General features: G+C 37.6%; 1 protein-coding gene across 1 annotated transcript in view; it reads left to right on the forward strand.

Moving 5' to 3' along the window:
- CNTNAP2 (contactin associated protein 2) overlaps positions 1–26,836 on the forward strand; it is a gene marked incomplete at both ends in the record, with an annotated part of 2,063,650 nt that overhangs the window by 817,378 nt on the left and 1,219,436 nt on the right. The window contains one exon of the mRNA XM_079711872.1: positions 23,142–23,289. Within this exon, the coding sequence (XP_079567998.1) occupies positions 23,142–23,289 (148 nt within the window). The remainder of the gene's footprint in view (positions 1–23,141; positions 23,290–26,836) is intronic.

A 26,836-nucleotide genomic window follows, 5' to 3' on the forward strand; every position in this document is an offset into this window, starting at 1 on the left:
GGACAAGCCTACTTTCTTTTTTGAAAATTGAACCGCTGTGAAGGAGAACATTGACCTCCTTGTCTTGTGACATTCCCCTCCCAGAATCCACCTTGCCACGTGCCCTACACTGCACCGTTCACACTTCTTTGATGAGATTAATACACAGTGATTTTCCACCTGGGTTGCACAGGTCACTATGGTTTTAACTCAGGCACTGCTTTGAATGAGGAAACAGGACAGACAAAGAGGAACACATAGATGGAAATCTTTTCTTCACCCACGCTTTGTTCAGAGAAAATCTGCTTTCTTGATTGACAGGCTGATCTTGTATTCAGGTTTACCTTTGATGAAAAAGTGTTCCATTATCCAAAAGCATAAAGCTGAGGAAACAGACTTAGAAATTAAAGGCCATATATAGCTGCGAATAGTTCTCTTTAAAAAATTGACCTTCTGAACCAGTTAAAGGAATAGTTAAGTGTTTGGATAACAAGGCCCAGCTAAAAAAAAATCAAACAAGAATCAGGTGTTTTCTAAATTTTGGTAAGCTAAAGGCATGATAGTGTTTAAAAACTTGCTAGTTTCCTTGACCAATAGGTATCCCCTTCTGAAAAAATGTTTTGAATCCTTGCCTTGAGAATGATAGTTCTAATACCTTATAGATAATTTGTATAATTACCAACTGAAGATCAGCTGCCTGGTTTTGTTGGAGTGACCCAATATTATCTATCTGCCCTTGCTACAAATGTCTTTTCATTTTTTTTTTTTTTTTTGGCCATGCCACGTGGCATGTGGGATCTTAGTTCCCCGAACATTGGCTCGAACCAATGCCCGCTGCATTGAGAGCACGGAGTCTTAAGCACTGGACCTCCAGGGAAGTCCCAAATGCCTTTTCATTGAGTACTGTTATAGGCTCTGAGTAAAGAATGCATAATAAGAATGAGACACTTTAACCCAAGAGTAAAAAAATAGTTTGTGCAAATCTCTATTGTTCTTATAGTAACTTTTATATTTTTAAAGTAGTACTGGGAATTTCCTGACCAATTGAAAATTCACATTAAAACCCTCATAGCACTTTAAAAATATACCTCCACCGAAGCAAGTATTTTCTCTCTTGTGTAATCAGCAGTAGCTGAGTGTAGAAATGCATTTCTAAATGTTCCACTGTTCAGGTGTGGTGCCATCTCCTTGGGTTTGTCTTATATGCTGTTTGACCTTCTGACACTCAACAAAGGCTTATAATAGTTGACTGAACAGCAGTTCTGATGGAAGGCTTTGTTCTCTAGATGACGTCTCACAAGTTGAGAATGCTATTTTAAAAATTCACAGCAAAAGCAAAAACAAACACGAAGCAAATGTCAAAAGAAAAGAACCCGTATCAATATGTATATAACTTTCCTAGAAAGGCTTTCCCTTAATAGGTTAAACTTCATGTGTTTAGTATAATAGGTGAATATTAGAATATTCATCATGATGTTGGTATTAACATATTATTTTTCAATTTATTTATTTTACACAATACCATTTGCGTAGCATATGTAAGTCAGAAATCCAGATTGAAGGGAATGCAGATAAGTAAAAACAGTTGGTCCCAACTCAGTATGCTTGAAATACAGTATGAGAACAAAACAATTGTGCGAATTCTTACACTACAAAGCAGAAAGTATTCTGTACAGTAGTGGTGTTTCAGAATCAGAAGGGCTCACAACAAATTAGTTATAGTCAAAATAAGGTTATAAAAAGAGAGTTGTTAATGTAGGTCTTCAAGGATAGATAGGCTTAAGCTAGGAAAAAAATTAAGTGGTGAGAAAGGTTCAGGTTATGGCAAATAGCATGAGAAAAGGCTGAAATGAAAAACATAAGACAGTTAAGACTAAGACAGCGGAGTAATTAGTGTAGGTGAAACATGTAATGCCTGTACGTAATGGTAGATAATTGGGAGAAATAGACTTTGTGTATATCCTAGACGATCCTGAATCCTAGGCTGAGGTTGTGTGTGTGTGTGTGTGTGTGTTTATTCACACTTTATGCAATAAGTACCAAAATGCCAGTGAAAGCTTTTGAATATTTATATAAACTGTTCTAGAATATTTTATATGACCTATTTTAGAATATTTCTCTGTTGTTCTATAGACTTAATTGAAAAAGTGTGAAGCTGGAGTTTGAATGCCTAATTAGGATGAATATATAATGACACAATAGAGAGGTAATGGTGTTGAAAGTATGTATCCTGGAATGATGGATGTGGGCAACCTGTGGCTTGACCTTTCTTATTAACTGTCTGATGGGAGCATTGCATCTCCCATAAAACCACTAGGTTAGGTTCCTTGATTAACAGAGCTCTCATGTGAGTGGACCCATTTAAAGCTGTTACCTGGAGGAGAAAGTCAGTCTTGGCTGCCTTCTGCTGCATTGCCAGTGCATTTGTTGCTGCTCAGATATACCCAGAGGTCCAGGTTTGAGGGGAAATGCAGAGTAGCGGGATGATGCTATACAACTCTGTTTCCTATAAAAACCCAGGAATCGTGTGTCATCAACACCAAGTTCTCTAACAGTATCACCTTTAAAAATTATTTTTAACTATGTCAGGGCTGGACAGATGAATCTAGTCAGAAGTCATTTGAACATCTTCACCCCAGCAAAAATCTGAGAAAACAGAGAAAAGCATGGTGTGGGGCACACGTCAGTCAGAGGACACTGATACTAGGTGACAAAGAAAGAATGTTATTCCATATTCTTAGAAATATCATTACTATAATGAATTTCATATTATTGTTGTGCAGTGTTTTGTGAATTTAAAAAAGTGAGACAACCTGAGAGTCTTCCCAGTACCCCAGGTTTATAGATGCAACATTTTGATGAAAATCCTAAAATTATTACATGATTACATAAGAGTCACTTAAGTTCAAGGAACCTCCAGAAGTTCTAGAACCTGGTCTGTTTTCCTAATAATCCAACATATCCCCTTGTTGTTTTTAATTACACATTCTATAGAGACCATTGTTTAATGGGTATGAGTAAAATTTTGAGTCTTAATTAATGTTCATATATGGATTTTGTTGTTGTTGTTATTGTTGTTTTATAGCCAGTCGTCTGTGTGACGTGTTTTCCAGACCATTGCAATCCTGGCCCATGTAAAATACAGTAGGACTATTATTTCCCTTGGCGTGGATATCTTATTTCTAGCAATTCATTCTGAAGTCAAAGTAGTATTGTCATGTGTCACACTTCACATCTGATTGAACATGTGATAACTCACAGTGAATTGAGGTCAAGAAACACCTCATGGCTTTTCCAGTCAACAGGCTCTTAAAACATCTCTGTCCTTCCTCCTACTTGTTTAATTCACTTTAATTAAAATATTTACACTTCTGTTTACCAAACATGAACTTATTATATTTTGCTTCTCTTTGTGGTTTTTTATCTTCAAATATTGCCTCAGGCATATAATATTTTGTTATTCTCCTAGGCTTTATATCCTTTGAGAGTTTGATAGCAGTATCTTATTTGCCTTCATCAAACATAGATGAATTTTTGACTTGTAGAGGATTGAGGAAAGAACTCTCCAGCACAGCATTAAGGATCCTCAGACAATTGACACTGATGTATTAATGAATACATTGAGTATGGCTGTGCAAACCTGTGTTCTCCTCTTTTTATCTTTTTGTATTGTGATTAATATTTTTAAGTTCCCTTATTCACATAGGGAAGATTCTGTTTTCTTTTGACCATTTCAGCTTCCCTGTCTAGACCTTCCAGAGTTCTGTTATTTCATTGTTGCAGTTTGGTGACCAGAATTACAAATAATATCCCATAGAAACATTGTCTTTTACTACAGGGGGATAAAGCTTCCCATTTCATTTCCTCCTTCTGGCTTCCCTGTGAGAGCTAAGTGAGCCATTGCCAGCCAAGAATAATCTACAATGACTCCTAGATCTGTCCTCAGTTGTAACAAGGCCACTATTCTAGAAATACAAATTTGGACAGGCTCCCACCTTCCTTAGAAAATCGCCATAAATCGATTATGTTAAAGCCACTTTCCCATATACTTATTTTATTGCAAAATTTCCCCCAATGGCCTAGATTTTCACTGTGCAGAAGTGCTTAGGATTGTCTACACACAAATTATAAATTGTACATTTTTTCTATTTCTTCATCATTAACATAAACATCAAAATCTGGATTTTGTTAACATGTTTGCACCAAGCAAACACATAATAAACTACTTACTATTCTATCCATAACAAAACGTCTACAACAATCATTTGTCATTTGAGTATCATTTTTGTGGAATTTTGCCCAAATGTTTTTCTTCAAGTTGGAAAACCATCAGATAAAGGACTCTTCTTAAGTCTTATGTTTTTTTTTTTTCTAATCACAGAACTTTATTCATCAAACATCATAGTGATGGTCACTTGGCATTAATTATACTCGGTGTACGTATTTGGTATTCGGTGATCCTACTTGTTATGGTAGAGTCCACCGGTTTGTTATCTGTTGAACTGAAAACCATTAATCATAACTTACGGTCACTTGTAGAGACAGTTTAAACAAACTTATCAGATGCCTGGCTGCTGTAGTTCAGGGACCTGGGTTCCTTGCCTTATGACGATTTTTGCATAGAAGAATGAAGTATTCAGATCCTTGTGAGTTTATTCTACTTTGAGGATATTAAAAGAGGAAATAGGTTGAGATGAACATGGGGAAAGCAACTAATACTTTCAACTTCTGAAGAGGGAATTTATCATTTCCTGTTACTCTCCCTGTACATGTGCCAACGTTTGTTTTAAAATTTTATATTATTTTGAGGAAGTTCCCTGGTGGCCTAGTGGTTAGGATTCTGGGCTTTCACTGCCATGGCTGGATTCAATCCCTGGTTGGGGAACTGAGATCCCACAATCCATGCTGTACATCCAAAAAAAAAAATTATATTATTTTGAGGCAAAACAATAAATCTCTAAGACACCAATTTTGATAGCTCAAGGAGACACGATGCTTAGCATATAATCTTTAATAAATTAAAGTTCTATTTTAAGATAATTATAGATTTACCTGTATTTGTGAGAAATAATATAGAAATATCCCATGTCCCCTTTTTATCCAGTTTCCCCGAATGGTGACATCTTACAAATTTATAGTATAGTAATCCAAACCAAGATATTGACATTGGTATGGTAAGGATACAGAATATTTCCATTACCTCAAGGATCCCTCAGTTTATCTTTTTATAGCCACACCTACTCCCCTTTCACCCCATATCCTCCCTTACTCCTAGCAGCCACTAATCTGTTGCATTCATAGACCAGAGCTTATCTCCCACACTAAGTCCACTCTGCTAGAAGCTGCCACCCTGTGACTGCCGCTCACCTGCTATGACTTCTAGGCTTCTGCCCTCTGCAGAACTCATGTTTGCTTCCAGCTGCTTTTTGAATCCCTTCATCGTCACTAGAGATGTAACTGAGTCCTCCTGGTTTCAAAGCTCTTTGGGTTTCACAGTAAAATTGTAAAAAAGCTCAACACTCCCTAAGTGTTTTCTTCACACTTGGTTTCCTCATTTGCATATGCAGTCAATGGGGCGGAGCTGGAGACAATCCCCTTAGTTCCCCCCCATCCCCTTCGTTGAGGAAAATGTGTTCAGAATTCAAGTGGTGATCATTTAGTTGAAGTTTTAAATTATTCAATTCAGGAAGCAAATAAAATTTTCATATATACAGGGGAGTATAGTCAGGCTCTAGAAACAGTCATCTCATTGCACAAGATATGGGTCATCTTTCATTAGAAAAGAAAGAATTAAAGATGGAAACTGCAGTATAGATTTTCTGTAAGTCAGGAGCTCTAACTGGCTACTTTTCTCAGGTTCTAACTAAAAAGAGCTCAATGGTTGTATATGCATGACGCCAATATAGCAAACATATTTGTTCAGCGAAGTCAATTCTGTTAATTTGTTGAAAAGAATCTGTTAAGTGAATCATTTAGCATCCTATAAACAAACCAAAGGGTTATAACTGTACAAATTATTCTTTTCAATTTATTGAGTTGGCAACATGTGAACAAAGGCAGCCTGTATCTATACTTCGGGTTAAGTAATTAGATTCTCATAGAATGAGATTGTAATTTAGAAAGATCCCTCTTCAGCTAGTATATCAAGTAAATTTTAGGAGAGGGAGACTGGAGGCAGAAAGAACATTCAGAGAGATGTCAGGGAGGATGAGTTTGAAAAAGTACAGTAGCCACACACGTGGAAGACCCATTACTGGACAGACAGGACCATCAGCACTCAGGACATTGTGGACGTGAGTAAGGAAGAGGAAAAGGTACAGATGTGACAGAAGATTCTGGGCTGGAGGATTAGGAGGATGGCAGTGTCAGCAAACAGTATGTGGAAAATAGGAAATGGAGCAAAGAAAAGGAAAAAAACTTACTTCACTCAGTATGACAGTCTTTAGGTCCATCCATGTTGCTATTGGGTTGGCCAAAATGTTCATTCGGGTTTTTCTGTAAGATGTTATGGAAAAACCCGAATGAACTTTTTGGCCAACCCTATACAAATGGCATTATTTCGTTCCTTTTTATGGCTGAGTAATATTCCATTATATATATGTACCACATCTTTTTTATCCATTCCTCTGTTGGTGGACATTTAGGTTGCTTCTATGTCCTGGCTATTGTAAGTAGAAAAATCTCTCTTTAAATAGCTTGTCTCTTGCTTCTTTTCTTTTTTTTTTTTCTCATCTGAAATAAAATTACTAAATTTATCAGGTGGTTACTGTACTCTTTAAATTAGATAATGCTATCTGATCCACTACTTAAGCCTACTTTGAAAATTTTCTTTAAACTATAGATATTTTCTTTAGACATGGCCATTACCTATAGATTATGAAATTCAAAAAAGAAAACAAAGGTACACATGAAACAGTAAACAATTTTGGGCAATTTACATGGCCATTGGCACCTTAAACTGAATGTCTCATTAATCCTCTTTTTTGGTTCTTGCTAAATAAAAATATTTTTACATCAAAGTGCTATTAACTTAATTATTCTTGTGAGAAGATACAAACAGTAAGAATAATCTGAGTATCTTGCAACTAAAATAAATTTTACTTATGCATGATTTTTGCTTTCTGTATCTATTTTAGTATAAGAGAGAAAGAATGGTCTGTGTGAGCCAACAAAAAAGAGGAGTTCAAATTGTTAGACTTCAGTTATTACTCATTAGCATATTTTAAAGTGTGTTTTTTAAAATGCCTAATTGTATTAATTTTATAGTATAATATTGTAACAAAATCTTTTAAATTAGGAGACAACTTTGCTTGATAGGACAAGTAACTTCCAAGTATTGTGTGATCGTAGCAAGGTAGTTTGTTTTTTTTTTTAAGATGTTGGGGGTAGGAGTTTATTAATTTATTAATTTATTTTTGCTCTGTTGGGTCTTCGTTTCTGTGCGAGGGCTTTCTCTAGTTGTGGCAAGCGGGGGCCACTCTTCATCGCAGTGCACGGGCCTCTCACTATCGCAGCCTCTCTTGTCGTGGAGCACAGGCTCCACACACGCAGGCTCAGTAGTTGTGGCTCACAGGCCTAGTTGCTCTGCGGCATGTGGGATCCTCCCAGACCAGGGCTCGAACCCGTGTCCCCTGCATGAGCAGGCGGATTCTCAACCACTGCACCACCAGGGAGGCCCGCAAGGTAGTTTTTAATAGCACCTTCCATTTGAATTTTATTTAGTAAAAAGTAGGGACTCCCCCCAATTTTTTAGTCAGAGGCCTTGACATGATTAGTACCATATTTTGCATTGTAGAAGAATAAGATGGAAAGTGGGAGGGAAAACCTGGGAAATTATACAATCTCAGGTAGGAAACAATTAAAAGAGCCTAACCCTGGAATGAAAAATAAATGAATATGAAGAACACTAACTAGAATTTGATAATGAAAAGCACAGAGGAAAGTAAAGTTAATAGAACCAAAGAGTTTAGGGAAATTGGGATATTGGAAAATGAGAATTCTGCACAGATATTTTCAACTGGATCTACTCTAAGGACTTTGGAGATAAAGTTATTGAGAGATTATAATAGGAATTTTGTACTCATGTACTAGTCAGTGTTCTGATCAGAAGCAGATAGCGCATACAAAAGGGTTTACCTAAATAGAATGTAGAGAAAGGACGGTTAAGTGTGACCAGGTTTAAGGGAGTGAAGAAGGGATGATGAGACACTTATGAATTGGAAGCCCAGGGAAGCCATTACCATTCCTGGGGCTTAGAACAAAGGGAGGAAAGAGTGTTATGAAAGACCAGTGGAAGGCAGGCTCCCCGGAAGACAGGCTGCCTGAGAAGAGTTGATTTCCTGATGTGCCCCATTGGTGGAATAGAATCAGCTGCCCTATGGTAAGGGAGCCTGAGTAATCCAGTCTATAACAGGTAGCTTCATCATTACTCAGGCTCCCATGAGGATAGAAAATAAAATCTGGGTAGTGGACTGACAGCAAAATGTCCTTGTAGAATATAAGTCTGAAGGCATGAAAGTGGATGATCTCACTTGTGGAAGGGTAAGGAGAACAACAAGATCTTTAATAGTCCACAGAGAGATTAACAATATCCAGTTAGATGGAGAAGTAATCTGAGACCAAATGAAGTGTGCAAAGTGGAACTGTCCCTGAAGAAGAGAGATTCAAGGAGTAGATGACTAATCGTAGAGGACATTGAAGAAAAATGGAAAAACCAAGAAAAAGTGTCCTGGGCCATTATCAGTGATCTTTCTGGTTTCTGTTTCAAAAGAAAAGATAGCAAATTGCTGAAAACTTGGGCTTCCCTGGGGGCGCAGTGGTTGAGAGTCCGCCTGCCGATGCAGGGGACACGGGTTCGTGCCCCGGTCCGTGAAGATCCCACATGCCGCGGAGCGGCTGGGCCCGTGAGCCATGGCCGCTGAGCCTGCGCGTCCGGAGCCTGTGCTCCGCAACGGGAGAGGCCACAGCAGTGAGAGGCCTGCGTACTGCAAAAACAAAAAAAAACAAATTGCTGAAAACTTAACGAGAGCATAAAGAGGGACATGCAGAGTACAGCCCATTTATTTGAGAAATTTTGTAAAGAAAAGGAGCAGAAAACTAGGACCAGTAAAAGTGGAGGAATATAATGTAAAATGCTGGGGTTTTTTTTTCCCTTACCTTCCCTGAAGGTAAGATTCAAATATATTGAAAAAAACTAGTTTTTATAGACCCAGGAAGTGTTAGTTATTTTGGTTCTTTCTCTGTATTTCAAAGAAACATTACCAGGTATTAATTTTGCTATAGAATATAAAAATGGTAGGGTGCATAAGTATATTCAATTGAGAAAGAATAAAGTCATTATTAATGTGCAGATAGAGAATACATTTAGAGTCAAAATTATTAGTATTTCGTGGCATGAAGCTATCCAAATGAAGAATTTCACATTTTGAAAAGACACAATTTAACACTGGTAATTTACTTTGCTAACTCTGACCCTCACCCTAAATAAAACTTGATTGTTTTATTGATTTTATGCTTATGAACGCATTTGGTTCCACATTTAGAATGAGATGTACTCTGGGTACCTCCAAGTATATTGTCAAATTCATTGCCACTGAAACATTAAATACTTGAGAAAAGCAGTGTTTATGGAGGGTAAACTGGAGGCAGTGCAATCCATTCATTCCTCTAGAGACCCTGAACCGTTTCTAGATTAAGTCAGTTCAGCAGAGAGCTGAATACCTGCCTTGGAAGTTTGGGTTACCATTGTGTTTTGGCATTTAGAAACTGTAAGAACCTCCCTATGAGATTTGCTGCTATCATCTCATACAGTTGTTGTAGAACACTTTGTTCATTGTGTAGCATGGTTCCTTTTACATCGGACTCATCTGAGAAATCTCTTTCTGGGCTCAGTACCGGGAGTCTTAATGCTTCGCCAAGCAACTGGTTAGATATTATTTTTACAGGCAAGATGAATCTCACAACTGCCTGTGTCTCCATCTGCATAGTTTGCTAAAAATCTGAAAGCCAAAGTTTTAGACACAACCCTCCAAAAAATATTTTTTGTGGTTTATTTTTATCAAAATAGTATATGGATAAATATTTTTAATCAAGTAGTACAGAAAGAATTTAATTTAAAAAGCAAAAGTTCTCTTCCCAATATCTCCCCATCCCTGGTTACATTCTCCCTATACACTTATATAGCACTTTGTTCACTTATCAACTTAGAAATTACCTAATGACTACTGATTCTTGATAGATCAATTTGTAATTAGCTAACCTACTTTCCCCCATACCTGGCCTGTTTTTAGGAAGTATATCGATTTTTTTTCAAATATTTAAAAAATTTTTTGTTAGTTTTGTTACTTCTGATAATACACTTACAAGTGGGTTTGCTGTTCTGTCAAACTTTGGTAATATCTTTTGGCTCCTTACTTGAAGGACACAGATATTCACCAGGTCCTTTCTTCTCCATTCTCTCAGACTTTTCCATCTCCAAATTTCTGTCAGTTGTGTTGTGCTTTAACATTGTTAAGCTTGATGACATTGCTTTTGTGTGTTTTTTCTTTTTACTTTGTATATATATATTTATTTCAAGTATTAGAATAAAAGACAATTGATAGCATTTATCTAATGATTTTCATCCTTTCTTATGGTTTGACATGTAGGATGATGAAAAAATGTAGGCACGTTTTGAGAGAAAATAAATGCATAAAATAATGAATTTAGGTTATATAGAATATACAGCAGATTTTTCTGCTGTATTAATTTAAAATACATGATTTCTGCTATAACCACTAAAAAGAAGTTTGGCAATTTCTTAAAAAATAAGCATGCATCTACTCTAGGGCTCAGAAAATCTGCTCGTAGGCATTTACACAAATACTCATAGTAATTTCATTCATATGAGTAAAAAGTGGAAAACCTCCCTGGAGTCTGTCAACAGAAGAATGGATAAACAAACTGTGGTATATTATACAATGAAATACTACTCAGCAATAAAAGGAATAAGCTATGGATACATATAAAAGCATGGGGGATCTTAACGTCATTCTGAGTGAAAGTGATGTTTGATCCCTTTCATAAGTTCAAGAAAAGGCAAAGTTAATCTGTGGTGATGGAAATTGAAAAAGTGGTTACATAGGGTAGGGAGTGGTGTCAACTAAGAAGAGTGCTGATTGAGGAGATTGAAAAGGGAGGTTTCCGAGTTATTAGAACTATTTATATCATGATGGGGGAGGGAATTGCATAGATGAATATTTCTCAAAACTGAGTAAACTCTTCACTGAAGATCTTTGCAATTTACTGTATGTAAATTATACCTCAATTTTTAAAAAAAGCCGTGTTGCTGCCTATGTTGTCTGCAGTTTGTTGGGAGACCAACAAATGATCTTATATAATTTTACTATTCAGTATAATAAGTGCTAGGATATAGATAAGCATAGAATTTCAAAAATGCATGAGCATTGTGAAACCTCTCCATGGCAGAGACAATGTTATACGTTTATCAAACCTGTTCTATTTTTCTGCTGCATTCCCCAACCTCTTCCACACGAAGGCTAAGGCCAGAAAGATACATGACCCTTGGAATGTATATAGAAGTGATACCCTCTACTTCTAAATCTGAATATAAGCCCCACCCCTGTACATTTCTCCATGCTTTTTCTTCTGTTGCTTTGGTGGCCTTGAGAACCAGAGGTTAATGATGAGAACCAAACATGGTGAGCTTGGGTCCCTGATTGACTATGTGGGGCAGAGTCCCTGTGTCTCTTCTTTCCATGCTGGACTGAGATGTGAGCAAGAAAGGCTCATGTAGTACATTAAACCGCTGGAGGGAAGGAGAGAGGGAGGGAAGAAGAGAGAAGAGGGAGGGAGAGAAAGAGGGAAGGAGGGAGGACAAGAAGGAAAAAAGAAAAGGACGAAAGAAAGGGAAGGAGGGAGAGAGGAATCCAAGATCCCATGGGAATAAGCTATGGGAGACAATGAAGCCATCCAAAAGACTGGATCTACCTTTTGGGTGTGCTGAGAGCATCTGAGCAAAGGATGAAACCTATAGGACACCATCACCATGTGATTCCCATAAAACACAAAGGGAAAGATTGATGAAAGAGCTAGATTTTTTTTTTTTTTTTTTTTTTTTTTTTTTTTGCGGTACGCGGGCCTCTCACTGTTGTGGCCTCTCCCGTTGCGGAGCGCAGGCTCCGGATGCGCAGGCTCCGGATGCGCAGGCTCAGCGGCCTTGGCTCACAGGCCCAGCCGCTCCGTGGCATGTGGGATCTTCCCAGACCGGGGCACGAACCCGTGTCCCCTGCATAGGCAGGCGGACTCTCAACCACTGCGCCACCAGGGAAGCCCAAAGAGCTAGATTTTTAAAGATATTTGCCTTATTGATTTTTTAAGTCAAAATGACTGTTTTACATCATAATTTTTAATTGATTAATGGTTCTTCTAGTAAGATAATTCTAAAATCTGTTCATAACCCAAAAAGGATAAGAAATATCTGAGTCAACAGAAGCGTCCAGAGAGAGTATTGCTGCTTATATGTAGATAAAATATTTTGGCATTTTCCCCCCAACATATTTGCTGTGGTTTAGCAATCTAAAGAATATGCTTTTAGCAGAGTTCACGTGCATTACAGAAGTGAACATAGAGATTTGATGGTCGGGTTTGTGTGTGTGTGTGTATATGTGTGTTCATTTTCACATTGATCCTAGCATTTCTCCCCTGATTTTGATGTGATTTTTGCATGACTGTTTCCTGTTTTTCCCCCATGATCTCTGGAATTCCCAGACACTTTATATATTGATAATGACATCCCCATAACTCTGGGAAAACTTGTTTTATTAACCTAGTGTCTTGTCGAATCAGACAAGCATGCTCTATTTTTTTCCTGTAGGATATTTTCTAACCTATGGTTTATTAACTATAAATATTTTTGAACTAGTTTTTGGTACATCCCAAAATAAGAGCTATGAAATGTAAACAGGTGGGAGTTTGGGAATGAACCCTTTTATTTACTCATTTAACCGGGCAGTAAACTGATACTCACTAAACACCAACCACTGTGCTAGGGGCAGCAAAAGAGCGGTGGACCAGAGGTTTGATCACAAGCCTCCATGCTGACTTACATACTTCTGAAACAGTGATTAGGTGGATGATCACAAACATAATGAAGTTATTACAATTGAATGAAGGGAAAGAAAAGTATAGGATGCTATGAGGCTCCCTGCAGAACGGTGGGTGTTTGAGGAGTGAGTGTCAGGGAAGGGACTTGCTCCAGAAGCTTATGTAAGCTGAGTCCTGCAGGATGTGTTTGTACAGCCCGATCAGGAGGATGACAGGAGGGTGCAGGTGAAGAGGCCAGAGTGGGGTGGTAACATGTAGTACTTTATGAAGGTGCTTCTTTTCTTTCTGCCTCGGCAGGGAGTATAACTGAGGCTTGGAGACTCCGATCATGGTTGCACAGTAGAAAATCCGTTTCTACCTTTTGATATGAATTGATGGCATGAGGACAATAAAATTTAAAATCCAGCAAGAAATAAAATTGCACTGAAAGAAAAGTAATTAGAATGATCACAGGTTTATGACATCAAATTAAGGACTCAATATGTGTTTCTATGGCAGCAGCGGCATTTTCTGTCTTAAGAAAATAAGATCTCTCACTTTAAGAAGTATTCCTGTGGGGCTTCCCTGGTGGCGCAGTGGTTGGGAGTCTGCCTACCGATGCGGGGAATGCGGGTTCATGCCCTGGTCCGGGAACAAAAACAAAAACAAAAAAAAAAAAAAAGAAGTATTCGTGTGTTGTTGTTTTTCTCACATAAGTTGCCATTTATGAGACTTGTAGCACTAAAAGCTCCTCCTATAGGCTTGCTTATATAAGAGCTGGGTGTTTTAGACATATTTTTCAGTCTTAAGCAAAACCTTGAGCTTGCAATCCCTTATTTTAGGTTTCTGAAATGGTGAGGTTTTAGTGAAGACTAAATATATTTATTCCCTTCATAAAATACTTTCTAAGTTACACTTCAAACCGCATAATAATGAATTTGAGGGAAAATGTTACTTCCTGCATTATACATAACATCCTTCTAAATCCCTATATATTTTCCTCCAGTCTGATAAATCATATGCTTCAAGGGTTGACAAAATGCTTTTCCAAAGTTTGTTGGTTTTTAAATGCCAAGTGGCTCAAAAGTCTGCTGATGATTTTAGATTTGGCTTCCTATCTGAGGGAGAATTTATTAATTTGAAAGATTGTCTTAGACCAGGGGTTCACAAACTCTAGCCCATGGGCTAACTCTGGTCCATGCCTGTTCTTTTAATGTCTGTGAACTAAGATGGTTTTTACATTTTTCAAGTGTTGTTAAAAATTAAAAGGAAAGGGCTTCCCTGGTGGCGCAGTGGTTGAGAGTCCGCCTGCCGATGCAGGGGACACGGGTTCGTGCCCCAGTCCGGGAAGATCCCACGTGCCGCGGAGCAGCTGGGCCCGTGAGCCATGGCCGCTGAGCCTGTGCGTCCGGAGCCTGTGCTCTGCAGCGGGAGAGGCCACAACAGTGAGAGGCCCGTGTACTGCAAAAAAAAAAAAAAAAAAAAATTAAAAGGAAGAAGAAGGAGAATCTGGGACTGAAAGGTATGCAGTCTGCTAAGCCGAAAATATTTACTATTTGGTACTTTACAGAAAAAGTCTGCCTCTCCTCTCTTAGGCCATCAGAATTATTGTTTGAACTAGAAGAAATATTTAGTGCACATGGTGGGAAATGTTCAGTTATTAAAACTTCAGTGATACTTAGATTATTCTGCAGTGAGCTCTCTGAACAACTCAATTTTTTTAAAAAAAAGCTCTCTTGGCTGTATATTTTAATAATTTATAAGACAGTAACTCAGAACGAGCACCATAAGTTTAGCATTACGTTATATTGTTCTCAGTTTTACTAAGCATAAAGCTTGGCGAATTACATAAATGCTATGTGAGTAAAAAACAAAAAAAAAAAAGAAAGAAAAAAATCCTTCTAAGCGTGTATACAAATCACAGCCAGTACGGGAGATTTAGTAGCAGTGACATGTAATTCACAAGCTTATGTAAATTGATTTTCAGTCTTACAATGCTGAATTTGGCTGGTGCTTCCATGTGTCCACAAAGCATACATTTTGTGTGACATTTGTCTAAATGAAGGTTGAATTTTAAAGGATAGTGTTCTATTCAAGAAAGATTCAAATTCCTTTGTAATTTTTCAATTTTTGATACAGATTTACAAATCATAAAGGTTTTGTAAAAATCAGCTATATATCTTACCTTGTTTTTTCCTTTTTTTTTTTTACATTTATGTGAAAAAGTGCAAGTGAGTGTGAGAGTCAAATGATGTGGGGGAAAAAATGTTCTTTTCAAACCGTATGGCAATGTAGCTATTACTATTTAAATAGTATTTGCACTATAGCAGACCTGCCTTTCTTTTCATAATAAACACTGTCATTCAAACTTTTTAATTGCTCGTATTAAAATTTGCAGAGGAGCTTTGGCTAATGATCACAGTAGGAGCATCTTTGGGGAAAATGCATGAGAAAAGAATATATTAATGTTGTCAAAATTCATGGAAATAAAAATGCTGAGAAAAGTAAAGGATGCAGGCAAAATATGCTAATAAGTGGGCTGGAAATCAAGTGTACATCCAAAATGTAGGATAAAAATTATCTATCAAACTTTAAATTTGATATTCAAATAGCTAACATCAAATATCAAAAATAAAATGTGTTGTGCCTATTAAATAGAAAAAGCTTTATTCCCAGCTGAAAATTTGATTCTCAAACAAAGGTCAGTGTGGGAGTGGACGCTCTTGTTACTTTGCCCTGGTTTGCCCAGACTAGCTATTCGACATCCAGTAAGTCCTCTAATTTCTCAGAGCCTGAGTTTCCCGATTTGAAAAAATAGCATCCCTTCCAAACTTAGAATTTCCTATGAGGCACAAACAATACAGAGTGTACTAGAATGCCTTAAATAATAAAGTGATATATAAATATTAGATGTTGCTTTTATAAAATCAATGGCTACACCTCCTTCTACTTTTCTTAAGTTTTCCAAATACTGCTATAGATGAGACATTTCACATCTATTTACACCTTTATATTCAAGACAATGATTGGTAACACCTACACCATTCTTTTGAAATGTTTTAAACTTCAATTTAGGGTACTGTCTTAAATCTCAATATGCTTGGAAATGAAAAGAAGTGCAAAAAACACAGTCTACTGATGCTGTGAATTCTGAATACCATATGCCCTGCATATGTTCATAAATAATAAATGTTACCCTTTCTGAAAAGCTATCCTAAACATCTCAAATTTTCTATGTGACCTTTCAATCTGATGGAGAAGTCTCAAATGCAATATATTTAAGTCTTCACTAATTATCTTTCCCTTTAAATATCTTTGTATTAGTCGATATTCTTTCAGTTTCCTAAAAAGCAAACAAATGAGAACACAGGTCAAATAATCAAAAAGCCTGCAGGCTTTCTTCAGCAAGCTCTGAATTTAGATGCTGAGATGATGTCATCACAGATGGGCCTACTTTGTCTTTCCCTGACATCCATCCCTTTGTAATACAGTGGCCAACAGGAGCTCAGTGGACAGAGCGCTTTCATTCCTAGTGGTTCTGTGTATTGTTTTGTTTTCTCCTCACATATGTCACACATGTGGGATCCAGGATACAAGAAGCCTCCTGTTGCTCCTCTCCAGCACTCACATCCACTCCAGCATTCCTACCTTTTCCATAAACAACCCCACTCCTCTGGAGCACATGTCACCAGATTATTCCATCCACCAGTATCCTAGGTTTTATGTTATGCTATAGTCTTCTATTTTCCTAGGAACTTTGCTTTATTTGGGGAGGGGGATTTTACTGGCCCCAGTCTTAAAAATTAAATTATGTGACTTTTGTGCTTAAAACTCTGCAATGGATTTCCTTCCAGCCCAATTAAAATGAAACTGACAACATTATCATGGCCTGCAGGCCCTCCTTGCTTCCTCACTGTGCTCCGTAAACTCTGGCTTCCTTACGGTCCTCAGAACATGCAAAGTACACTCAAGGTGTTTGCATTTCTGGCCTTTGTGTATACAATATATGTAATTATATATATATATATATATATATATATATACACACACACACACACATGTATATATATATGTATACATATGTGTGTGTGTGTATATAAAAGCATACCTGGGAGATATTGTGTGTTCAGTTCCAGATCGCCACAATAAAGAGAATATCGCAATACAGTGAGTCACATGATGTTTTTGGTTTCCCAGTAAAGCAGTGTAAAAGTTATGTTTATACTATACAGTGGTCTATTTAGTGTGCAATACCATTATGTCTAAAAACAATGGGCATATCTTAATTTAAAAATACTTCATTGCTAAAAAATGTGAGCTGTCATCTGAGCCCTCAGGGAGTTGCCACCTTTTTGCTGGTGGAGGGTCTTGCCTCCATGTGGACGGCTGCCGACTGATCAGGGTGGTGATCATTGAAGGCTGGGGCGGCCGTGACACTTTCTTAAAATAGGACAACGATGAAGTTTGCTGCATCAATTGACTCTTCCTTTCATTTAAACACTTAGATTTATGAATTGGCCTAATTTCAGTATTGCTGTGTCTCAGGGAATCAGGAGGCCCAAAGAGAGGAAAAGAGATGGAGGAATGGCCAGTCAGTGGGGCAGTCAGAACACACACAACATTTCTAGAATAAGTTCACTATCTTATATGGGTCTGGTTCATGGCACCCCAAAACAATTGTAGTAGTAACATCAAAGATCACTGATCACAGATCACCATGACAAGTATAATAATAATGAAAAAGTTTGAAATATTGCGAGAATTACCAAAATGTGACACAGAGACATAAAATGAGCAATGCTGTTGGAAAAATGGTGCCAATAGACTTGCTGCAGTCAGTGTTGCCATAAACCTTCAATATGTGTAAAAAAAAAAAAAGAAAAAGAAAACAAAACAATATCTGTGAAGCAGAAAAATGAGGCATGTCTGTAATATATAACAATATATACATATTATATAACTTAGTATATTCAATATATATATTCATTGTATATTATTTTTTTAAATTTTTGTTGGAGTATAGTTGATTTAAAATGTTAGTTTCTGCTGTACAGCAAAGTGAATCAGTTATACATATGCATATATCCACTCTTTTTTAGATCCTTTTCTTATATAGGTCATTACAGAGTGTTGAGAAGAGTTCCCTATGCTATACAGTAGGTCCTTATCAGTTATCTATCTTTTATATAGTAGTGTGTATATGTCAATCCCAATCTCCCAATTTATCCCTCCCCCCTTACTTCCCTGGTAACCATAAGTTTCTTTCCTACATCTGTGACTCTATTTCTGTTTTGTAAATAAGTTCATTTGTACATTTCTTTTTAGATCCCACATATAAGCAGTATATGATATTTTTCTTTCTCTGTCTGACTTACTTGCTCAGTATGACAATCTCTAGGTCTGCCCACATTGCTGCACATGGCATTATTTCATTCTTTTTTATGGCTGAGTAATAGTCCATTGTATGTATGTACCACATCTTCTTTATCCATTCCTCTGTCAATGGACATTTAGGTTGCTTCCATGTCCTAGCTATTGTAAATATATTCATTGTATTTTATTTATTATCTGCTCCACTCTGTACTGCCATACTATGTACTTTAATCATATAAATGTGAACTGAAACTCTGTATTGTTCACCCCTGTCTCCCCAGTGATTTGAACAGTATCTGGTACATAAAAGACTCTCAGATATTTCCTGAGCAAATGCATAAGTGGATGGATCAATGAATGAATATATGAATGAATTATTCCAGCAGAAGTGCTAAAATTGAGCCTCACTGAGTTAGGTGCCCACCCCTGGTGTCAGAGAGAGTCATCTGCCTCTCCTGGATCAGGTGGTTTAAGAGTGAAGTCTGGGTAATGTTTAAAGAAATTTTAAAGAAAATCTGGTTGCTGTTACTTAAAGAGCAGAGTTTGCTGGGGAAGGAAGGAATGGATGTCTACTGTTTTACCCCCTTCCCTCTTTCTGTCACCAATGCCAATATGTTCATACCTGGGAGTAGGTTGCTCTGTATCTTTGCTCTTACTCCCTTCTCTCAAAATGTTGTTACTTCTTCTTTTGAAATGTATCTCTCTTATTTTCTTACTTTCCCTTACCACCATGTGGCATCGACTCTTAACTGTTTGTTGCTAATCTTTCTGCCCCCACGATGATCTCCCACCACCTGGGATCTCCTGAATATGGCTCTCATTCTGTCATCTAAAAAAAAAGAAATGCATGCTACATTCTTTCGTCCATAATCAGACAGAACTTGTTAAAACATTCATGATTTTCCAATATAAACACTTCCTTCCAGTCAGACTTATGTCCTTATGACTTATTCCTGAATATACCTTAGTTCATGTTTTCAGAGTCCACAATTTTAGTTCTAAAGTAGATTTTCCAGATAAGCTAGTCAAATCTTTTTGGGGGGACAGACACAGGGAGAAGGAATGAAAAGAACTGAGGTCTGGAGAAGGTACCCCTAAAGCACAACATTTCAGCACAATTACAACTTGGCTCTGGGTATCTCTAGCCCTAGCTCTGAGCTCCTTGTTTATGCCAGCCTTTTCCTGTTCTCTCCTGTGTCGTACTCCCGTCCTACCTCCTGCACACCAGTCTGCCCTCCGACCCAGCTGAGGTCTATCTCTTTCTGTAGTTTTCCTGATTACATAGTTTTCATAGGATTCCAAGTACTATGGAAATTACGAGCTATGCCATGCACTTCTGTACTTCCTTTAGATGCTGCCTTTTGCAGTAAGGCCTGTGACATCATGATTTATAATAAGAAATATATTTTTTCTGTCTTGATCCATGTTTTCTGTCACCCAGCTTCTAAAACCCTTGGGACTTCCTAAGTGATACGTGCAATAAAGCTGAACTGGGTGTCTTTTGTTATGAATAACAAGTTCCTTTCAACCACACCTGACTTCATGTCAATGAGGTGGTTTTTGGAAAGCCCCTAGGTAACTGTAAGATGGGGCTGGTTAGCAGGGGAACCAACCGTGTGATTAGAGAGTTGGAATTTGCAGCCTCATCCTGACCTCTGGGAAGGAGAGAGGGGCAGGAGATTGAGTTCAGTCACCAGTGGCCAGTGATTTAATCATCATGCCTGCATCCTGCAGCCACCATACAAATCCAGAAGTTCAGGAGTTCAGAAAGCTTGGTAAGTGTAGGTGCCGGGAGGGCGGTACGTGTGGAGAGGGCTCAGCACCCCTTCGCAGCCACCTTGCTCTATGCATCCCTTCCATCTGGCTGTTCCTGAGTTACATCCTTCATAATAAACTGGTAATCTAGTATGTAAACTGTTTTCCTGAGTCCTGTGAGCTGTGCAGCAAGTGATTGAATCTAAGGAGGTGGTCGTGGGAACCTCTGTCGTATGGTCTGTCAGAAGCATAGGTGACAAACTGGACTTGAGATGGGCATCTGAAGTGGGGGTCATCTTGTGGGACTGAGCCCTTAACCTGTGGGATCTGAATCTATCTCCAGGTAGATAGTATTAGAATTAAGTTAAATTATGGGACGCCAGCTGGTGTCCATAAAGAATCGTGTGACGTGTGGGAAAACCCCTACATCTGGTGTCAGAAATAAAGCACTGGGAGTAGAGGAGAAACGCAGAGGAGTATTTTTCTTCGTTCAGGCCTCACAAGGCTACAAAGGTCTCAGAAGCAGGGTTCCAAGAAAGTTACTTGCTGTCTTTGTTGTTGTGAATATTCATATACCACCTAGCACCATGTTAAGCATATAGTTGATCCTTAAGTTAAAATTGTTTGGTGGCTTTTGTTGAATATTATTTAAGATAATATTTAGGGCTTCCCTGGTGACACAGTAGTTAAGAATCCGCCTGCCAATGCAGGGGACACGGGTTCGAGCCCTGGTCCGGGAGGCTCCCACATGCTGTGGAGCAGCTAAGCTTGTGTGCCACAACTACTGAGCCTGCGCTCTAGAGCCTGCGAGCCGCAACTACTGAGCCCGTGTGCCACAACTACTGAAGCCTGTGCACCTAGAGCCCATGCTCCACAACATGAGAAGCCACCGCAAGGAGAAGCCCACGCACCGCCACAGAGAGTAGGCCCCGCTCACTGCAACTAGAGAAAGCCCGCACAGCAATGAAAACCCAACACAGCCAAAAATAAATAAATTAAATAAATAATTTTTTAAAAAAACATAATATTTAGATTAACCTATCTGCCATCAAGGATTTAATTCAGGTGATTTTAGTCAGGGATTCTCATTGGTATTGCTTTTGAAGACAGAACAACCAATTGTGATATTAAAATTCAGCCATGGTTTAATAAAATAGTTAGATTTGTGGCTTCTTTGTAAGACTAAAAGCTGGTTAGAAAAATACCTAAAAAGAAAAAAAAACTTTTTACTATTTTCCTTAATCAAATGTTGTCAACAAGATGCAAAGAAGATGTCTATTTAAGTGATGAAATTTAAGACCTGAAGCTCAAATGGTTTTGTCCAATGAAGGATTGAAGTGGCTGTGGCTATTTTGAAAAGGCAGTGGTAGTATGTAGCTTGAGGAAAACCAAGGAGAACACAACAAAAATCATTACTAAAAAGGATCCCAGTTTCCAAAGCATGAAATTGTACATGTTATAGACTATTACCCACGATGCAGATTGTTGGAACCATCTTATGTTCTATAAAATAGTTTAAATCTTGAGGAAATATTTCAGTATGCTCCCTGTATTACTAGGTCTTACACTATACATTTTGTATTTTGGAGGCCAGGAGTATGACTGGAGAATGAGCGCTGGGTAACCAACTTTATACCACAAGTATACCTTTGTGATATTTGTGTGCAATTAAACCAGAGCCTTCCGTTTTAAAGCTGCTACGTACTTTTTTATTAAAAGCATCTTTACTTGTCTCTTATTAATTTTATAACTCTTAAAAGTTGTTATAAAAGAGATATTTCAAAAAGATGAAACTCATGATTTTATATAGAAGCAAATTCAAAACCTTAGGTCAAGAATATAACAGAATAGCAATGTAATATAGTGTTTATGTTGTATCTTTTCGTGACTAAAAAAGTTCAGTGTTCTTTTTAAAATTTTTATTTCAATGTTTAGGAGATTATTTAAACAAATATAAAAGAGGATCTCATGTAGAATATAGCTTTCCAAAAACTAAAGTTATCTAAGGTAGGGACAGCTAGAATGTGTATATGAAATTAAGCGGCTCATGTTTAAAACAGTTCACACATATATTTCTCATTTATTTGACATACTCTAAAATATCATGGTCTCTTGATTTAAATCGTCCTTGCTTTAAATTGTAATTTTATACTGACATTTTTTCTATTATTAAATTCTTATTAGATTCTTTTTGAGTGTGGCACCTATGGCTTTCCCTATCCCTGTGCCCCCCATACTATCTTGCTTTATACTTATTATGCAGTAAATGTTTTATAAATGTTTGCTGATGAATGATAGCCATGCCCAAAGAAAATCCATTTGTTCTCTGCTGAGAAAATATAGACAATATGAACTTTCAACATAAAAAAAGATTCATGACAAATGATTCTTGACAGAATCTTCTATAAATAAGAAAAATGAAATCAACATGTTTCTGATCCACTCATATATATTCATGCTAATAAGAGGTAGAAGTGCCCAGCCTCTGCACAACATATTCAATTGCTCTTTTTACCGAGCTGATGTTGAAAAAATTTTCAAATTTGTAATGATGGCCTGGGAAGGTAACATAGAGGAGATTTTTAAAAATCAAGAAATACAGTTGGATTCTGTGAAAAATTGCTTATTGTGTAGTTTAAATGTGAAATAATAGAACTCGTAATTTAAATGTTTACTGGATACTACAGTGCGTGCCACAGTGTTCATTCTTTTAACATACGTGTGCATGTCCACATATGAAAGGACCCATGGAAACTTTGGCCTCGTTCCCATTTAAAATTGGACTTGTTTTCAAATAAAGAACATATAGAAGCTTTTTTCAAATTGTTTATGGTTTAGAGAATATGAAATCCCTCACTGGATAAGAAAACTTATGTTTATTGCAGGACATAGAGAACATGGTTGTTTCTAAAGTATTTTCCCCTAATTTTCGAATCCCGTTTATTTTTCAGGCATTTCCTGGCAACGTCAACTCCGATAGTGTGGTTCGGCATGATTTACAGCATCCAGTAATCGCCCGCTACGTGCGCCTCGTGCCTCTGGATTGGAACGGAGAAGGCCGCATCGGGCTCAGAATTGAGGTCTACGGCTGCTCTTACTGTGAGTACCGTACTGTCGAAATTTGTGGTGCATTTTGTCATCTTCATTTAATTAGTCATTTTGTTATTTTGAATTATTGAATATTAGTTGCTTTCTCTGACAGTAAGTTGCAATGTTTCTTTATATAAATAATATATAAGGTTGTTTGTACGTTATAAATATATATTTACATTTTGACACAAACACACATATAAGAATATCTTAAGGACACCTTAAGTAGAGGACTTGGGAAATGATTTCTGTTCAGTAGACTAAAACAGCAAAGCTTATTCATAAAGTTGCTTGGAGTCTTATGAAATACTTAAAAAACAGAAACTTATACTCTTATTCATCTTTTTGACTCTGTGATGGATTTGAAAACAGTCTTAAGAACTTCCTTCTGGTTCTCTTTAATTATATATATACCTTTTGTTATTTTAAAGCCAACCACTGAGTTTTAAGGTCAATTATATTTTGTATATTTGTATGTCTTAAAGTTTTATTGGTTTATTAAGTTTTATTCTTAAAGGTAAATATTCATTTTTTAAATACATTATATCTATGTCTAATGATTCCAATATATGGAGTTTTAGGGATTGTCATTCTGCTCTGTTGTTTCAGCCGGTTTTGCTGGTGGTGCTTGTTTTCTCCTCCTCTCCCTCCTCCTCCTCTTAATTCTTCCCTTTCTTCCTTCTTCTTCTTAGCATTCTTATCTGCCTATCCTTCTTGTCCTTAACTTTAGCTCATCCATCTTCTTGAACTGTGACCTCAGTTTCTTCAAAACTTTATCTGTGGAACTTCTTTTAGGTGAAGGTTGATGGTGGCTTCTTCTGGAGAAGATGGATCTTATTTGCTTCTGTGAAGGCAGTACTAACACAGAATTACTTTAAAGATTATTTGAGGCTTTTTGAGGCCACTAGGTACTACACATTCAGTCTGCAAACACTGGCTTTATTTTATGTGGCTGCGCCTCACGGCTTGCGGGATCTTAATTCCCCAACCAGGGATTGAACATGCGCCCTTAGCAATGAAAGCACTGAGTTCTAACCACGGGACCGCCAGGGAATTCCCCCAGACACTAGCTTTAGAATATGAAGTATCTGGTAAAATAGTCATCTCCTCCCGGGAAGTTTTTCTTCCTGTTCTAATTGCTGGGGGAGGAGGGATGCTGGATCCAGATAGGGCAGGGAATCAGGAGATCAGCTTCACGCAAGGAGTTTCCTATTAGACTCTCCCCTACCCCTTCCTGTAGACCCATAGCAACAAAAGCTTAACTGTAATCAGAAAATGCAAATGTCCTATTGGGCAAGCTTTTAAAAATTAACCAAACATTTTGTAGTTTATAATAAAAAGTATATAAAGCTTTCACCTTTGTATGCATTTAGTACCTGTAATGATGACCAAATCATATTTATTCATGGGCAATACTGTTACGTGAAAACTGGGCTGGTTACTAAAAAAGGGCCAAAGAGATCATTTAATAAATTCTATAGGTGTTTCTTTTATTTGGTCATCACTTTATAGTAGCAAATATAATGAGTAGAGAGACAGATTTAGTTCTTCAGGAGAATGTAGATATTCAGGAAGAAGACTTAACTTTTCAGAAGCCTAAAATGACCCTCAACATAAACTGGGAGCCTTTCTACTATGTGGTCTGGGTATTCATGGGCACAGAACTCTGTGTTCATACATATTCTAGCTTTCAGCATCGTGATGGGAAGGCCAAAGCAAAATGTTTTTGTCTGCATGACATATTTTCTAAGGAGCATGTTCAGTTTTCAGTAAATGAAAAATAAGTAATATTCTCCATGGAAACATGATATATGTAATTTATTTTATTAATCATTTATTGAGCAGTTTCCATGGGCCATGAAATATGCTAAATGTTGAGAATATGACAGTAAATAAGAAAAACATGGTAAGAGAGAAAGTGGAGCAATTAATCCAGTAGTAGTATTTATTAGGATACAAATAATGAGGGTTAAAATTTTCCCAAAGGCACACAGCCTAAGTGACAGAGCTGAAAGGGAAACCAGACATCCTGGTGGTATGACAAGAGCTCACCACCACTACTGTTTTCCTGCCCCTAAATTCTAACAAAGTGAATCCCATGTGACCTTCATCAGGTTGATAACTCAATTATATTGACACCTCAGAGGCACCCATCAAGCCCCCTCCCAGTAACTACTACTTCTTAAAGGTAAATATTCACCTGGGTTTTATCCCCATAGATTAGGGTCATTTTTTTAATTTTAAAATCTCATACAAATGAAATGATAAATATACATTATTTCCCCTCTGACTTCTTTTGTTCAAAATATTTGTGAAATTACCCATGTTGTTATTTGTGGTATTTGTTTATTTTCATGAATAATATTATTCTATTGCATGCCTATTCTACAATTATGTATTCATTTCGTGTTGATAAACATTGAGTTGTTTCCAGTTTTTGGTTATTTCAGTAGAATTGCTATGAACATTTTTCATAGGTATAGAGGTAGGAATGGGTAATACCAAATTAGGATACATGGTTTTTGTTTGTTTGTTTGTTTGTTTTGCGGTACGCGGGCTTCTCACTGTTGTGGCCTCTCCCATTGCGGAGCACAGGCTCCGGACGCGCAGGCTCAGCGGCCATGGCTCACGGGCCCAGCCGCTCCACGGAATGTGGGATCCTCCCGAACCGGGGCACGAACCCGTGTCCCCTGCATCGGCAGGCGGACTCTCAACCAGTGCGCCACCAGGGAAGCCCTGTATGATTAACTTTGTTAATAATGGGAAAAATTTCCTAAAGTGGTTTTATCAATTTAGACTGTCAAAACCAACGTACTAGGGTTCCTAGTTGCGCCACAAATTCAGACATTTAGAAATGAACGTTTGAAAGTTTTAGCCATTCTGGTGTTTGTTCATTATATGCAGTTTAGTGTTAGTGAACATTTTCCTGATTTTTGAGGAGGTTATGCTTACTGTAATTTGTATACCCTCTTTTTGATGGGTTTGTTCAAGAACTGTGCCCATACTTCTGTTGAATTGTCTTCTATTTATCTGTTTTTCTAACTGAGTAGTTTTTAAAGCCAACCCTGTCTTTTTTTTTTTTTTCATTCTCATTATGCTATATAGACATGCATGTTATTTTTGAGATGGCTTTCCTTAAAAATAGCCATTTTAAAACCAGCACTGTCCATAAAGTTACTTGAGAATCCACAGTGAAGGGCGAAAGCAGCTTGTCAAAAGGCACATGGTCTGTTGACTCTTTTTTTTTTTTTTTTACATCTTTATTGGAGTATAATTGCTTTACAATGGTGTGTTAGTTTCTGCTTTATAACAAAGTGAATCATCTCTACATATACATATATTCCCATATCTCTTCCCTCTTGCATCTCCCTCCCTCCCACCCTCCCTATCCCACCCCTCTAGGTGGTCACAGACCACCGAGCTGATCTCCCTGTGCTATGCGGCTGCTTCCCACTAGCTATCCATTTTACATTTAGTAGTGTATATATGTCCATGCCTCTCTCTCACTTTGTCACAGCTTACCCTTCCCCCTCCCCATATCCTTAAGTCCATTCTC

Source organism: Hyperoodon ampullatus (assembly GCF_949752795.1).
Source record: "Hyperoodon ampullatus genome assembly, chromosome: 9".
NCBI classification, from domain to species: domain Eukaryota; kingdom Metazoa; phylum Chordata; class Mammalia; order Artiodactyla; family Ziphiidae; genus Hyperoodon; species Hyperoodon ampullatus.